This window comes from Synchiropus splendidus, chromosome 1, assembly GCF_027744825.2.
Source record: "Synchiropus splendidus isolate RoL2022-P1 chromosome 1, RoL_Sspl_1.0, whole genome shotgun sequence".
Classification (NCBI taxonomy): Eukaryota; Metazoa; Chordata; class Actinopteri; order Syngnathiformes; family Callionymidae; genus Synchiropus; species Synchiropus splendidus.
The window spans coordinates 14,369,951-14,384,521 of NC_071334.1; the positions used below are offsets into that span (position 1 = coordinate 14,369,951).

At 42.3% G+C, this 14,571-nt stretch overlaps 1 protein-coding gene across 1 annotated transcript in view; it reads right to left on the reverse strand.

The window, feature by feature from the left end:
• The window catches only part of cpamd8 (C3 and PZP like alpha-2-macroglobulin domain containing 8), a 36,180-nt gene that overhangs the window by 12,087 nt on the left and 9,522 nt on the right, over nt 1–14,571 (reverse strand). Inside the window, exons 16-30 of the mRNA XM_053853654.1 lie at nt 14,175–14,324; nt 13,732–13,893; nt 13,498–13,640; nt 12,535–12,597; nt 11,626–11,857; nt 8,352–8,505; nt 6,729–6,859; nt 6,596–6,647; nt 6,229–6,527; nt 5,620–5,688; nt 5,397–5,553; nt 5,135–5,311; nt 4,202–4,283; nt 1,136–1,292; nt 651–725 (exon numbers count right to left, since the gene is read on the reverse strand). Coding sequence (XP_053709629.1) covers nt 651–725; nt 1,136–1,292; nt 4,202–4,283; nt 5,135–5,311; nt 5,397–5,553; nt 5,620–5,688; nt 6,229–6,527; nt 6,596–6,647; nt 6,729–6,859; nt 8,352–8,505; nt 11,626–11,857; nt 12,535–12,597; nt 13,498–13,640; nt 13,732–13,893; nt 14,175–14,324 — 2,103 coding nt within the window. The remainder of the gene's footprint in view (nt 1–650; nt 726–1,135; nt 1,293–4,201; nt 4,284–5,134; nt 5,312–5,396; nt 5,554–5,619; nt 5,689–6,228; nt 6,528–6,595; nt 6,648–6,728; nt 6,860–8,351; nt 8,506–11,625; nt 11,858–12,534; nt 12,598–13,497; nt 13,641–13,731; nt 13,894–14,174; nt 14,325–14,571) is intronic.

Here is a 14,571-nt window from a genome sequence, read left to right on the forward strand (position 1 = left end):
CTGTAATCTGATATTAGAGGCACTGAGGCCGCACAAATATGAGTCGACGTCTATCAGGAATTCGGCGATATGTTCACACATGACCAGGGCAGGTGGGAAGGGCTGCGTGAGTAAAGGGCATGAGTTCCTGTCGGAACATTGTTGTTGAGGTACAGTAGCTTCAACTTATAGAGACATGTTAACATACACCTAACACTATCTCTGTGTTATTAACAGGACATTAAGTATAATAAAACAGGGGTACGGATAAAGAATGCACGGAATCAGCCATAGCAGTAGTGAAACTTCATTTGAGTGGAATTTCATAATAAACGTTTTATTAATTTCACAGCCCAAGTGGCCTTCAATTTTGGAATGAGTCTCTTTGAGGGAACAAGCAGCTAAAAATCTCAACTAACTACGGCAAGAACATCACCTCAATGGTCAGATGGACAGAACAGTAATGAAAGAAGTGCTGTTAATACCACATTAAACTGTTGAATAAAACAAAATAGCTTTGTCTGACCACGTCTCTTGCAAAGAGAAAAATCACATTTACTTCTGTTTCAGTGTTTTCAACACCCCTTTACATTATCTTTTGAATGTCACTCACTGTCTAGCTGGGATGAGGAAAGGTCAACAGAGTTGTGTTGCTGAGTTGGGCTGCTTACCTCTGTTGTTATTCCTGTCTCCAAGAGAGCAGCTACTACATAAGCTGTAAGCGAAATCTTCCCATGGATCCCTCCCTGTGAAGAAAAGCAAACACACGCTTTTACATAATTCCACATTTCACAGTTCTTTAATCTCTGGAAAACCATCACATCCTTTAGTTGGAGCACAACGAGTTGGGACTGGGAATTTTAGGGTGAACATCACCCATTTACTGTGAATATGTGGGGGCAAGCCTCATGCCTTTAAATAAAATCAAAACATCCCAGCATTTTCAATGTCCCATCAACTATCTGTAGACGAGTGCCAAAACCGAGATAACCATGATGACATTATTGGGAATAAAAGAAAAATATTCATCAGGGCGCCTCCTTTATGATGGAAAGTATTACGATGCTTACAAAAATTGTGCTTTGGAGATCTTTCCTGCTATGTAATGGTAGGAACTCCCTGAACTTGGTGAACTTACACCCCACCCCGTCTCTACCTGCAAGTCTTTGTTGAGGATGCGGCCCATGGCGGGGAAGGAGCCGTCCTCCCGCTGGTGTTTGATGAGCCAGGATTTAGCCGCCCGAAGCTCCTCTGGGTCAATGAAGATGAAACCCCGAGACTGAGCGAAGGACTTGAGCACAAAGGCTGTCAACCTTGAGCAAAAAAAGAGTGCAGTGGAGGGTGTCAGAGATAAAGATGGTTGAGGCGGATGAGATAAGAGAGAAGGAATATCAAAGATTCTTTTGAACATGTAGGGGCAAATTCCCCCAAAATACAGAAAAAACAGCTAGGAAGAGATGATTTTGTTCTATCGTTTAGTCAATTATTAAAAGCCAAGGAGGCAAGTTAAGAGACAGATACAAGATGTGTACCCTCTCTTTAAAAAAAAAGGGAAAATACAGGATAAAGACAACAGCTATCCACATGGTTAGCAAAAATAACATAAACTGGAATTAGAAAAAACAACATTCATGTAACCTTCCACACGATCTAATCGTCTAAATTTTCATTTACAGTTCATAGAACCCTAAAAAGATCACGGAATCAATAGTATATAAGTACCTTTACCACTGCAACAAGCTATTTACTGTGGTAATATATTTCCTGGAAAGATGAAGAAGTGAGTTTTGACTTTCAGGCTACCTGAAGACCCTGCAATGAAGGATCAGAGGATTAAGTCTGATTTTCAAGATGGCAGCTTCAGCCAGGGGGTACCAAAATATGAGCTAACATTTCAACATAATTTGTATAATAGTCAACTTTACATTGTCGACTGCAACAAGGACAAACACTGGGAGAGAGGGAACATCTAGACAAAAGTACAGCAGTACCTCAAACACTGTTTCATGTCGGGAGTTAGTGTGATGTCACATGATGGTTTCAATGGAAACAACAAATGTCTTACTGAGATAACAGGCATTGTCTGTGTCAAAAACAGGCTTGTTTAAGCTGCTGTGGATGCTTGATTGATTTATATTTTTGATCAGAATGGAGTCTCAGGCACGCCCCAACTTTTCAAAGCATTTTCAGCCTTAGTATTAGTATTAATAAACGTTTTCATTTTGACAACAGGGCTCCTTTGAGTTCCCATCATTCAGACCATCTAAAAATACATGAACAATTTCATCGCAAACTGATGTTAGGATCAGTTCATTGACAAGTAAAGCTACATGTGGCATTTGCAGGTGACTTTTATTTACAGATGTGTTTCATCTCTGATAATTAGCATGTGCCTGCCTCGCGCTGTCGGGTGTTGGAGGTTAGTCATGGAAAAGCCAGATTTGGAGACCAATATAGGCAGCATAATTGTCATGACTACACACTCTAACTCTGCTGTGGCATCTGTTTTTAAACCAAATACTGCAGGTCAATGCAGGGGAAGTTATGTGAATCAAACTTTCTGATTGTTGGATTTCCAAAATTCAGTCGTTGGCTGTATGTTTACTCCGGGTAAAGCTAGGCAGACTTCAAGGGAATAGTGAACTACTTGACATACACACTTAAACCAGCTAAATGACCACAACCAAGCTTCTCGAGGTAAAGGTTAGTTTGTTATGCTTGGAAGGAGGCCACAAGGCCATTTCCCACATGTTTAATAAAATCCAACTGATGCCAGTGAGGTTGTGAACAGGGCGAACCTGCGAGTGAAACTTGAAACTTATGAGCTTTGTCTTTTAGTGGGTCACGGCAATGAGGAACCAGGGGATGAGCTGAAATAGGCCAAGGACTGCCCTGTGGGGCACCACGGAGCTAATAAATAAACACTGGTCCATAAACAACAGACCTCCCAGTAGTAGCGGCCAAACTCCTCGGTGACAACAAAACATTCCATTACCACTCTCCCAACCAGGGCTGAGTTATGGGATGAGGCAAAAAGGAGGAAATAAACAGGATGTGCACCAGTACCTCATAAGTGACACCGCAACTTTGAAAGAGCACCAAGGGAGATGGGAAGGAAAAACCTGAAGCAAAACATGAAATCTTCTTTGGTTGGAAGTGAGTCTTGCGTTACTTCTCTCCAGAAAGCAGAGCAGAGATAAAACCGCAGAGATGTAAGCCAGTCGGACTTTGGAATATTATGTCATCGTTTTAAAAGACCACTAACATCGGAGTAAGTTCAAAGTTAAGAGGCTCGATCTGCGTTCTGGAGACAAAGTTTGGCTTTGGACTGTGACTATTCAACAGCACGTTTTTGGGAGAAGCCTTAACAGATCTATCATAATTTTAGCATCTCTTTCTACAATTAAGTTGAGAAGTAGCTCGCACGGAGAAATACAGAAGTCAAAACAGTGAATCTGCTTTTTCCTAAAACACTAAATATTTTCATCAAAAAGCCAATTAAAATCACGTCCAAAGGAAAATTGGAATGTCCGCCCTCATCAGTGCCATTGTGCCTAGAGGTTTCAGTATTCTGAGGACAAGTTCCAGGAGCTCAGCATCAACATCTATGCTTGTTTTGGATGCCATCCTGTAGTCTGCAGGTCAACTCAGGGTTGAACATCTGCGCCCACAACCCATGCTTGTATGGTCCAGTTCAAAAACTTGTTACATCCTCCTTTCCTCTCAACTGTGGTCAGTGGAAGGGTTCAGCATTTCCAAGGGAATTGATGAAGCCAATTAGAGGCGTCAAGCAATCTAGAGTCAAGAGCAGTCCATGTCAAATACGGGTTGAAAGCCAATGTCTCGAGTGGCTACTTATGAAAGTATTTCCATGGTCAGTTAGAGGCATGTTTGTGAGAACTGACGGAGCCATGAGCATCACCACAAATAAATCCTGCTTTCTCTTTCAAGATTATTACGTTTATTATTTTTGACTGTTTTGTAACCTACACCTTTACAATGTCAGCACAGCCCATAAATCACATGTATAAGGACCCAAAAATGCAAGCACCAGATCACACATACATAGTCTTATAAATATTACGAGACAGTTGTACACAGAGAAGCTGAAAACACCTTTGGCCCACCGCTGATGTCCCACTTGCAGTGGAAGAATGTGGGCTCGGCTAAGATCGGTATGAGTTGCGTAAACTTCCCGATGCTACACTTGCAAACCACTTACCACATACTGCCAGAGGAATCCCTCTCACCGAAGGCACTGTAGGAACCATCCTGCCGTTTGTAGGTCAGTTGCCTCTGGTAGCCTAGGGAAGGATAAACAGTGTCAGATGTGAGAGTCTAAGGAGTCTTTCCCACAAATAAATTCCTCCCATCACAAACTGGTGCAAGAATGCCTAATAAGACTTTGGGCTTATTATTGCTGGAAGCCATCTCTCCTGCCAGCTCAAGGAAAATCTCAGTATGCTTTCCAATGTCAGGCAGATAAGAACAACCCTTCTCAACCGTTCTAACAGACATCTGAGGGAGATCCTAATACGGCATTGCTGTGAAAGTCTGGTGAGACCTGAAGGCAAGCTTTAACCTGAACAGAAGGTCTTTGCTGTTCGTTGAGTCAACAGAGAAACTAGGCAAAAATGAAAGTAGTTCTTTAGGTAAACGGACACGGTGTCATGTTATAAGTTCATGATCGAAGCCAGTTCGGCCGTTAAATTTCATAAACACATTCCATTGAAGGGAAAACTTCACTGTTTAAACCAACTACGGCATCAGACCTCCCCGAACAACTTCATAGGAAGAATTAAGAAATACTACAACTACCAACTATCAGATGCTTGTATTTTACAGTTATGTTGAAATGAGCCTTTTTCCACTTGAGTTAATGCTTTAAAATGAAAGGACTGGCTACATGGGTCCTGATCATGATGACATGACTACTGATGGAGTTAATGTCACCAGATGACAGCATCACAGGAAACCTTTGAAAAGTTCAAATGACAGCGCACAATTGTATGTGTTTAAAGAATAAAAAAGTAAAGTAAAACTATGAATTTGGCTGACATTTCCAACAACCTAATCACTCCTGTCATAAAATAATAAATAAGATGTATGATTAAACTAATGCATTTCTATCATCTAACAGTACAAGTTGTGTTACCTTGCAGAAGGTAATCAGTTGCCTCGCTCTCCACCTCTGAGCTGAGCTGCCGGGTTTTCTGCAGATACTTGAGGACGAAAACGTTGGGCGCAAAGTGGATCATGTTCTGCTCACCACAGCCAAATGGCAACCGCAAAAGCTTGTCCAGGTTGTTTAGCGTCGGCCCCATCACGTCCCCTGATGATTGGACGCAGAGAGGACAGCTGTTTCATTTAGGTTTGAAAGTTGAAATATGACCATCAAGTTACAGAGATTGACTGACCGATCATGAAAGTCCTTGCCCTCTCGGAACCAGGCACTACATTGTGCGGGACTCCCAATGTGAACGCCTCGTTGTGATTCTCGTCCGAGTCTTCCTTCCTCCAGATTTTAAACTCACCCACCGAGCCCCAGCCAGTAGAGAAGCCAATATGTCTCACCTGTCAAGGCATACTTTATTTTGTCTGAATTAAAGTCAGTATGAACAAGTCATAAACAGGTCAAACCTGAGAAGGCGTCTGTCCGGCCCACTGCATAATAATGGATTCATTCGTTGGATATAAACCATGCCCCACCTAAAGAGAGCAGAATGTTAGTGGCTGAGTGATATCACAGTCAAAGAAGCTGTTGTGTCATCGAAGCACCCACAGAGTCGAGGTTATAGTTATACTATTTTATTGAATCCAAAGTCTCTAAATTGATAAATCACTATGTTCAATATGATTTGATCTCGAGGTACTGTGTTTGTTTAGGTTGCAGCTTGGATATTTGCAGAGCCACACAATGGATCGCTACTTGGCATCAAAAAACATATAACGCAGCCTTCTGTTGCACTCTGAAAGGTGCCTTGCAAAAGCTGGGGTTAGAGAGCAAGATGGAGGACAGCAAAGGCCACGGATCACAGACTGTCCTCGGGGAGCAACTGCCAGTAAAGTGCGACCTCATCCCAAAGTATGCCAATAAATGTAGCGCCTAACCACGGAAAAAACAGACCTTCTGGACCTCTATAAGACGCTGAGTCATGCATGGAAACATTTTTGCGGATGGCATATCATTAACCTTTCGGTTTAAGTTCAACATCCGATTTTCATTGTTACAAATATGTCTCTTCTCACCTGTACTGAACCACCTTTCCAACTTATCCAGAAGCTGCGAAACTCATCCCAAGACAAAATGCCAGGTGTAGCGACACTGACCAGAGCGTCCCCCATTTTGCCTTTAGAAATCCAGGAGCGAGTGTTCTGGCGTCCCCCGAGAACAATCTCCAACATTTCCACGCTGTCATGGGGGCTGGCAGAGAGGGCAAAATGGGCATCGTTGTGGCTCTTGACTGCCACCTGGAACATGTTCATCTTGGCCGGCTTCTTCACGTACTGATACTCGTACTTGTTGGGGGTGGAGATGTGGATTCTCTCTGGTGATGGAATATTAAAATGAATTTAATAAATGCGTTTGAAAAGTTATTTTTAAATCACCACAGACCATTTGGGCAGAAGAAGACACTGTAGGTGTACTCTCTGGGCAGACCCTCTGGCTACAAGAGACAAGTAAGTTCAATACAATGCATGGCTCAAGAGTTCCTCCTCCGTTAGAGTGTGGTTACTTCATGTCTTACCTCCACGAGCACAGTCCGACGGACATAATCTAGGCCGACAGGGCTTCTTTTTTCTTCAACCTCATTTGCAAGTTTCCCAGTCTGAAGTCCATCCGAACAACAATTTGGCTCGCTGTAGGCGATGGCACGTGCTGTCGCGACAACAGAGGTGATGTTATAGCATGATTTCAAACTTCACATGAACAGTTCCAACTTTGCAGTCATACTTTGTAATGAGCTGGTTTGCTTTTTAATCCCTTCATCTTTCATATACGTTCACCGATCGTTTTGTGGCAAGACTTGAGTCAGATTTTTGTCGTCACACACATTATAAACCGTTGTGACCGATATGTTTTGATATTTCAGTGTGACTACCTTCAAAGGAGGGCGCACGGTGGAGTAGTGGTTAGTACTGCTGCCTCACAACAATAAGGTTGCAGATTCTCTTCAGTCTAGAGGCGACCTAAGTGCTAGGGTTTACTCCAGGCACTTCCCTCCACAGTGTAACAACATACAGAGGTTGACTGAGTACTTTTGTAGCTGTGAATGTGAGTGTCCTGCCATAAGCTGACAACCTTTTCATGGTGTCTCCTGCTCTCACCCAATAGAACCTGGGACCATGACCCCAATAAGGGAACAAGCAGCCAGACGAAGGAATGAACTTCAAAACGACCAAAACGTGTGCTGCTGGAGATTGACAAGCAAAGCTGTGTAATAATTTGGTGGGACGTGATTCAAAGATAAACATATCGATAATTCGAGGCCAACTGGTGTCAAGTTTTTCAATCAGCCAATGTTCTAGTGTCCTTCATCATTTATGTTTTGGTGATGACATCACGCGGTGCACCTGGAATTGGTGTCCTGAAAAATGCGCTGTGAGCTGTGTGAACTTTATATGCAGTTTTTCTCACCGCGAATTAGTTTCATTTATTTTTTTCTGCAATTAATTAAAGTTCATGAAATAATAATAACACTCGACCGAGTGATAAGAGCTTACATAGTGATGAATCCACTGATGTGGCTGTTATGTAATGCATATATATGCACTGGAATGATTACTGTTCACATCTGTGATTTTTAAGATTAAAACACAGGAGGATTATATAACAATATTTTCCGCCTCATTTGTGTAAAGTCGATCACAACATGGACAGCATGAACGTGCCAGGAAGATGGCAGTCTGTGACTCCCTTGCTATGGTGGAGCCCTTGGAAAACATGGCCCCGTGCCAATGACGTCTCTTTGTGCGTGTGTACTGAGAGGGAAATACAAGGGGCCAGGGGAGTAGGACTGGGGCCATGGGGGGCCCATTGACCGCCAGTGACCTGCAAACTCATCAACATGCCACTGAGTGTCACAGCAGAGCTCCGATTGTTCCCCCACCGTCGGTCTGCTTTGTTCTCGTATGCACACTAGAAGAGGCGGTTTGTAACGTAAGGTGCGCGACAGGATCACACACAGCCCATCTCTTCAGCCTGAAATGCTCTCTTCAAGTCAAAGGCAGGCCTTTTGTCGGACGCCATTCTGATGAGATGATCATTGTTGCTTTGAAATACAAATACACCCTCGATGTAGCACATACAGTAATACATCCATTTAAACTACATATAGCAAACTTAACAAAAGCATCTGCTCTTTAAATACCTGTGATGTTTGTAGACCCCAACTCAGCAAAAGATAAAACCATGGATGTTGATGTCGCCTCCCCAGCAGGGACACACTTCTTCCTGGTCAGGTGGTACTTTCCTGGATGACCAACAAACTTGACGCCTTTTGGAACTGAGACTTTAACGTGAACCTGAAGACAAAGAGGACCACATAATGAGTTGACGTGTCAGGACCAAACTTTCACCTCTGTCAACCAAGTTTTCCTCCGTGTTGTGTGTTTCCCTAAAATCATGAGATGTGAGGAAGAATTTTTAAATCACTTTTTAAATTCTTGCCGACTGACTCATACTTCTCAGGCTCTCTGGGGGATTAAGTTCCACTTATCATCTAATTCTCATAAAGACTCCAGTAATGCACTGAGGTCTATTAACTTCTCTTCATCCTCACGCCACAAGTCATAAATAAATGCCGCAATCACATGGTAATGGGGTGGACATCAAAGGAGGACTGGCTGGTTAATAAATAATCCCAATATTAAAAAAGACCAGCACAAAACAACAGGACATTATCTCAGAGAGCAAGACGCATCCATTTTGGACAATAAAATAAGAAAAAAGTGTCATTGAAGTGCGGAACGCGCCTCTCAACTAAGACACACTAAATCCTCCAGCAGCTGATCGATGGCCGACAGTTCTACCTACATTAAGAACAGTAATTAAATGGCTTACTGGCTTATGATGACAACTCTCGGTACTTAAATATTGGAATTTCTACCTTCTCCATGAATAGATGTTTCTTGCAAAACAATGCTTTAAGTTCAAAATGTGCTAATTAATTTTGTCCATCGCCGGTTCCCCTATCAAACGCTGACTTGAAACTACTCACTAATGCTTTCCCTCCCATTCTTTTAGTTGAACTTTCACTGCTTTGAAAGTACCGATGACATGCACTTTGACAAGTAATTTTGCAGTAAAATAGTGCTTTATGGCAAAATATTTCACGTGTCTGTGCAGTTCTATGTCAAATGGACTTGTTTTACAGCGAAATCTGAAGAGCGCTGTATATCAGCAGCTGGACGTACCCCTGGCCATGTTGTGGCGTCCGTGACAGAACACACTGCGTTTTTTTTAATTATTATTATTATAACGTGCTTGAGAACATCGACAAAAGGAGGATTGTGTCCTTCATACATTGATCATGTTGTGGTTATGTGTACTAATAAGCAGACGCTCCATGTGTTGTTTCAACAACAAATAAATAGATTTTGATTTGATTTGATGCCAATACTGTATTTGAAAAGCAATTATGCAATTATTCATCAATAAATATTAGTCACACAAAGCTCAGTACAATGACAGCTCTGAAAGGCTCATCAGGAATGAAACAAACATGACCGTGAGACAGAGCAGCAATTTGTAGCCACAGCTGAAGCTACAGTCGTGGCTACCAATATTCCTCATTCCTCCTTCCAAGGTGGGGGTGTTTGAAGGGAATGAAGCGGGATTTACAGAATGCATTACCAGCGGAATCACTGCCACTCCTGTGTACACACTCAAGACTGTAACTCAAGATCCTTAGAAAAATTATATGAACAAACACTGTGCTAACAAGTTCATCAACAAAAAAAAAACTATTACACAACACATAACATGCACTGAAAAATGGAAACTGCTTCAAAGGTGTACCATTCTCGCTACCAGAACTTGGTTGGTCACACCATTTCCGCCACCAGCATCAGTCAGTGGGTGGCACCTGGTCCAGATTAATTAACAGCAAAAAAAAAAAATTCTAACTTTGTTATTCAGGTGGGTACGTAAATAATACATACATCATCGAACATGTATTGTTTTACAAAACATACAAACCTACCAATGTCAGCACTTTGATGGACCAAAGTACTGGTTGAGTAGATCAAAAGAGAGGGAGAGAGCAGCTGCGTGCGAACAAGTGGCCCTGGCAGCAAGTGGGGTGCAGGAGAAGTAACAAGACCTTAGAAGGAATCTCCACCGTGGTCCAGGCCACAGTAAGAAGAGGATGCCAATAACAACTTGTAGCCACGCCATGTGGTGAACAAGCTGGACACTGAAATGTGGGAATCCTCCAGCTCAAGGGAAGTGGAGGGAGACAGAGTTCTGAGGAGTTGCAGCAACTTGTGGTTCCAGGGTCAAGGCTCGGGGAAGCTGCTGCGTGAGGAAGAGCAGTGCGTGCAGGGAAATAATGTGAAATGAATCAAGTTTTTAATGTTGACTCTCTCAGGATGGAAACTAGTCACGAGGCCCATGTCCTTTTACAACTTGATTGTACACAGCCAGTCTTCTATTCTGATCAGAATAAATGCCCAATCAAGTTTTTAATGAAATTTGGTTTGATCGAGAGGGGCGGATTTGGCAGTTGATTGGGTCAGCAGCGATGAACACATCGGATCCGCTGTCCGTGTCTGGGCTAAATTATGTGTCAATGTACATGCTAACATGCTCGCCACATGACCCGTAAAGGAATCCGACAAACATAAGTATGTTCCTGCAACCCAAGCTGTCCGTGCACCTGCAGAGCGTGCTGCTTCAACAGCGAAGCACAGTCAATGTAAAACAAATGTATTAAAAAGTGTATATTCAACTGAATATGTTTATATTCTTTGCTGAAGGTGTTGCCAGGTTACAGATGTTGTTTCGTTTACACATGGATGGAGGAAGTAGTGCGGCGGAGTACACTCTTCCACCACGCTTCTGCCCTGTGTTTAGAGTGCTCTGCGACTTGGGTTGAGATTGAATGTTTGACGCATAAGCAAGCACATCTAAATCAGATTGTAACTTTCCTCTCCATGTAAACAGAGAAAATACTCTCCCATCTTCAAAAATTGGCCTTGCAACCATATCTACCATTCTATCATATTTATTTTATTTATACAGTTTTTGTGCGAGAGTGTCTGTGTGTATGGCGGGGGCTTGCTTATCCTACTTTGTGGGGACCAATTCTGGACAAAACGCTATCCTTGTGAGGACCTATGACACTGTGACTTCAAAATAACTGGGTTGTTATAATATGAATTTAAGTTTGGATCAGAGTCCTGGTTAAGGGTAGCCATTTGTTTTGGATGGTTAGGTTTAGGGTGAGAGGCTGGGGAAAGCATTATGGCAATCACAATGTCCCCTCAAGGATAGAAATACAAACGTGTGTTTATTATTAATAGTCAGCTCCATGAAGTTGGAGGTTGCTGATTCATGTTGTGATTCTGCCTGGAACTCCAGGAGCAACAGATAATTACTGTGATAAGAAATCATCCCATATTAAGAGACAAATAAAGACTGACCTCGGTGCACGTCGGCAGGTAGTTGTAGACGGTAAGTGGAACTTTGGTTTGCTCTCCTCTGATCAAACTGTAGGGCAATGTGAAGTCGACAAAGAACGACTTGAAAGTGCGAAGCTCCGCTGGTTTGGCCAGTCCCATCCCTTTGGCGTCAGACATGCCAACAGCTTCGGTCACCCATGTAGTGATGGAGTCTGGTACATCCAGGCGCAGCTCAGCTTCCCCAGTGTCAGCACTGCCCAGTGAAACACTGTGGATTAATTTCACACTCACAACACCTGCGTCAACATGAGCAGCTGCCCTGGCTAATAAATGGATAGGCGTCGGGGGCGGGAGGGGGTTGATGTTTCATTGAATTAATGTGCTGAGATCATTTGGGCAGCTTGTTCTAAATGTTGTACTTGGCAACCAGTCACAGGCCACAATTAAGATGAAGAACTGCATGTTCAACATTGGTCCAGATTTAGCTTCTTTGAAATCTACTTTTATTGGGCTTTTTAAGGGAAATCAGACCTTTGGACCATTCCGGAAATTAGGCAGAGCTTCAATAGAAGCCCTGCATATGAATGTATGGTCACTTTATTCATATTGGCTCGAAATAAATGGAAGGACTGTTGAAAACTGACAATCCGTTCCAAGATTGACCAATTTAAATGAAGCACTTTCACGTCCGGAGTTAAGGATGCTGGACTGATACACACTTCTTTTACTGTATACTTCCTCCATCCATCCCCTTTAATATAGCAGCTTACCTTCACTCAACACTATATTTCATTTCATCCAGCTACTTTTCCAATCCATCTGTTATTTCCCAGACATCTTTGTGTTCTGTTGCACCATTTTCAATCGTGCTGGATCTTCTTCGAACCGTCTGTTTTCTCACATCCACCAAATTGATTTACACATGCATACCTGACATTAAGGCAGTGCCACACCCAGGTTTCAGGGAAGAACGTACGCCGCCGCCTCTCTGCTCTGCAAACCAAATATTACAATCAGAAAAAATGTTTATTGTAAGTGATGAAAAAACAGAACCAATACAATTTAAAAAATGAATAAGAATAAATGGCTGAAGTTATAAAGTGAAGGTGCCAACTACAAAATAAGATAGTAAGTACAATAATCTAACAGTATCTAACAGTATGCTACATTCTGAGATAAAACTTCTATTGTTGTTTTTGTTGTTGTTGTAGTCCCAATATTGTACTGTATTTATATATTCTCCAATTATATGGTGAACACTCATCCAAAACAGTTTTGCTATCAAAAGATCAGCCTTGGTATTCTTCCAGCTTCTGAGATGGTCAGAAAAAAACAGAACGAAATGATGACCTCACAGATTTTGTCACAAGGTAGTATATTCCTCAAAAAAACAAGGTAAATAATCTGTATTTTAAGTAAATTGATTCAGTTTTAGCAAATGGTGACTCAAAAATAAACCCACCCTAAAAAATATAAACATGCTTAAAAGTGTGCTCCATAAAAATCTTCATCTCAAATGCAACATCAAACAATGATGACAGAAAACCACTGAAGTGGATATTTTTTTACTACATGGAGCTCACTGATTCATCTGGGATTCATCACTTCATTCTGGGAAGTGATGAGGTAGTAAAATGCAACTGATAGGCCTGAGGTTATTGATATCATTGCTGAAAGCAAGAGTCTCACTGTAGCTACAGCAATACTGGTCTGATTAGAACTGATAGGTAATTTAAAACTGAAAAAGTGAAGTATAAAATGACAGATCAGTTTTCTCAGAATATTCCCCAAAACTGAATAAAAGTGAAAACAGAAACTACTCTGGGTTAATAATTCCTGAACAAAGCGACATGCTAGCAGTGAAGTGTTGTCGTTTGGGATGAAATCTTGTACCTGACAGTCGTCCGCGAGTGCATAGCGGCCGCTAAAGTGGAGGTGTGCGGCTGAAAGGCAGGAACGGCTTCATCTGTGTAGATCCCACCGCTCTGTCTGTGGTTTAAACTCACCAAGTCGGTCATCACGACCAGCCCAGTTTCCTGTATGAAGCATACATTGAAAAAAGACGCACAAAGATTATTATTCGGAAACTCCCGTCACGCCATCAGACGTTCATCATCATGTTCTCACTGTGAAAGCAAAGCGAGCATCCTTGGTTATGTCCCAGTGCCAAGGAAAGACAGACGACCGCCGGCGCCTCTTTGACAACAGCCCAGGCCACCAGAAGTGACCGTCATCTTTGGGAGAACCAAAAGCATCGGATATATCGAAGTCAGCCAGCTCTTTGAATATCTATCAGAAAAAGAAATGTGATAGAGTGACAATATTAAATGACATGAATACAGACAAGATAATCAAGATTTTTTCAGAAGAATCATTTAAAACAATTTAGAATGAATGCAAATCACATGGTCAGCTCACAAAAGCCGAGCAAATGTTGAAGGCCGCTGTGCCATAATGAAAATGGGCAAACACACTACGAGTCTTGCAAGCGTGCCAACACAATGACGCACAATGTTGAGTCTCATTGTTACCTAGATATTATCAATTTCATCCAAATGATGATGACAAACCTTGTTTGGGCTGAGCTGGAAGTCAGGCTTTATGAGATAAAGGCTTTTATCCACTGTGGCGACACAAACACAAGAGCTTCGATCAGCCTGTATGCGCAGAGTCAGGGGGTCACCAGGCATCGACTCATTCGTAGATAGAGAGACAGACACCTGTGACACAAATAGAGAACAAAATGTAGGCAATTTCACAGATGCTTTTTCATGACCCTGGAAAAACACAATAATCTTGCCAACATCAAGTACAGCGGTCTCAAGACAGTCTCCTTCACCATAACCACATGACACACTCCAACCGACCCATTTCAGGTTCTCCTTTATCTCACCCAAGGACCTAAGTGTCATCCTGGCCTTCGTCCATCAGGCTCTGCCTCTCCTCGATCTCCAACTATCTGTCTCT